This window comes from Eimeria mitis, genomic scaffold, assembly GCF_000499745.2.
Source record: "Eimeria mitis Houghton genomic scaffold, Emh_scaff3413, whole genome shotgun sequence".
Lineage (NCBI taxonomy): Eukaryota > Apicomplexa > Conoidasida > Eucoccidiorida > Eimeriidae > Eimeria > Eimeria mitis.
In genome coordinates this window covers 4,154-6,668 of record NW_013571757.1, presented here as the reverse complement: position 1 = coordinate 6,668, position 2,515 = coordinate 4,154, and the positions used below count along the sequence as shown (strand labels likewise).

Here is a 2,515-nt window from a genome sequence, read left to right as displayed (position 1 = left end):
GAGAAAGAAAAAGATATATAAATAAGTCAGAGACAAGTTGCAGATAGACAAATAAAAGGAGATAAATGGAAGCAGGAGGAGACAGCAGGAGACAGAAGGAGACAGAAGGAGACAGAAGGAGACAGAAGGAGACAGAAGGAGAGAGGGGGAGACAGAAGGAGACAGGAGACAGAGGGAGACAAAGGGAGACAGAAGGAGACAGAATGAGACAGAAGGAGACAGAAGGAGACAGAGGGAGACAGAGGGAGACAGGCGGAAACAGGCAGAGACAGAAGGAAACAGGAGGAGACAGAAGGAGACAAAAGGAAACAAGAGGAGACAGGAGGAGACAGGCGGAGACAGGCGGAGACAGGAGAGAAAAAGAGAGAAAAAGAGACAAAAGGAGACAAAAGGAGACAAAAAGAGACAAAAGGAGACAGCTAACTGATCGAGCATCTCCATGATGACGTCTCCCGCTGCAGTGTCTGTCTCCGTTTCCTCTGTCTCTGTCTCCTGGGCCCCCCACACGGGGAGACAGCTGGGAAGGGCCCCACCAACTGCGCCCCACACAAACCCTAAACCCTAAACCCTAAACCCTAAACACTAAACCCTAAACACTAAACCCTAGACTCGGAGACCCGAAACCCCAAACCCTAAACCCGGAAACGCTAAGCACCAAAGAATAAACCCTAAACCCTAAATTGTACAATACCTTCGCACCTAAAGCCTAAACCCTAAACCCTAACCACTAAACCCTAAACCCTAAACCCTAACCACTAAACCCTAAACCCTAAACCCTAAACCCTACGATGAGCAGCTTACTGGGTGTTCCTGCTGCTGCCGCTGCGTTTGTCTCTGCTGTCTCTTCGCCTGCAAGCAGCGCAGAAGAGACGGAGACAGCTGAGGTGTACATACACCCGAGACCTGAGATAGATGTATAGACACCGCAACCAACCCAAAGAAAACAAAAAAAACAACAACTTAGGGTTTAGGGTTTAGGGTTTAGGGTTTACTAGGAGGGTCTTGAAGGACCTTCTGCAGCCACAGGCGCAGCGAGCGCTGCTGCTGCAGCTGCTGCTGCTGCAGCCGAGGCAGCACGGGGGGCCCCTCAGCCCCCCAATCCGTTTCTGTTGGGGGGGCCCCTGGGGGCCCCACCTGGGGGCCCCCCCGAAGGCCCCCAGGAGGGTCTAAGGAAACTAACAACGGTGAGAGGAAGGGGGGGCCCCCCGGCCGGCTAGTTGAGGAGGGGGGCCCCCGCTTCATCATATAGGGTCCTCTTGGGGGGCCCCCAGGGGCAAGACAGGTACCCCCTTAGGGGTTAGGGGGCCCCCCAAAACCAGAGAGCAGCAGATACACCTGACTATCGCGAGGGTTTAGGGTTTAGGGTTTAGAATTTAGGGTTTAGGGTTTAGGGTTTAGCACTATTACACAGAAGTCTTGATAGGGTTGGGGGGCCCCCAGCTCTGGGGGCCCCGTGACCTGCTGGGGCCCCGCCTCTAAGCAACTGGCTGGCAGACCCTAAACCCTAAACCCTAAACCCTAAACCCTGAACACTAAACCCTAAACCCTAAACCCTAAGCTCTGCATTCTAGGGTTTACGTCCCTTTATTAATATTTCGTCTCCTAATAGTTTACTCTTAGGGTTTTTCCCTGGGGCCCCCCACACCGATCTGCCTGCTGGGGGCCCCCCCCGAGCTATATTACCAGCAAAGGATGGGGGGCCCCCTCAAGGGTATAAAGGGGGGCCCCCTGCTGGGTTTACCCCGGGCCCTTCTGAAATGTTTCATCGTTCACTTCGAGCCAACATGGGGGCCCCCCTTGCCGGGAGCGGGGGCCCCCAAAGTGGGGGGCCCCCCGTCTGGGGGCCCCCCATCTGGGGGCCCCTGGCCTTCTCTTACGCTGCGAGAGGCGGCTGCTCTTGCCCGCTATCGTTGCCAGCAATGGCTCCCTTCTTCTGGGTTCCTTGGGGGGGTCCTGGGTCCCCTGTTGGGGCCCCCCAAGGGGGCCCCAGGGGCCCCCGGGGCCCCCCGAGACCCTCCTCAAGGGGCCCCCGCAGGGTCCCCCCAGGAGTCTCCTCAGGGGGGCCCCCAGGGGCCCCCTGAAGGGGCCCCCCAATATAAACCCCCCGCTGTATGGCCTGCGCTGCTGTGCCTGCCAGAGGGGCCCCCTCCCCCTGATGCTGCTGATATACCGAGGGGCCTCCTTAGGGTACAGTATATAGGGCACGGTACCTTCCTGCTGCAGACGAGTGGGGCCCCGGGGGGCCCCTGGGGGCCCCTCAACATTCTTACGGATCCTTTCTTTTCTAAGAGGGCGGGGCCCTGGGGGAGATTCGGCCGTAAGCGCAGCAAAAGAAAAACAGCAGCAGCAGCAGCAGCAGCAGCAGCAACAGCAGTAGCAGCAGCAGCAACAGCACCAGCAGCAGCGGTAAAAGCATCAGTAGAAATAGCAGCAATATAGTGATGGTCCTCCTAACTAATATATATAGAATATACATGTATATAATATATTTCTTTTTTAATTATATTTGTTTATA

At 56.1% G+C, this 2,515-nt stretch overlaps 1 protein-coding gene across 1 annotated transcript; it reads right to left on the bottom strand.

Annotated features, from left to right (window-relative positions):
* Positions 1-419: 419 nt before the first annotated feature.
* Positions 420-1,245, bottom strand: EMH_0065740 (uncharacterized protein; the record flags this gene model as incomplete). The annotated part of the gene is made up of 3 exons (XM_013498433.1): positions 420-536; positions 802-849; positions 1,012-1,245. 3 exons carry the CDS (start codon positions 1,243-1,245, stop codon positions 420-422), a joined length of 399 nt encoding a protein of 132 aa, XP_013353887.1.
* Positions 1,246-2,515: the final 1,270 nt, after the last annotated feature.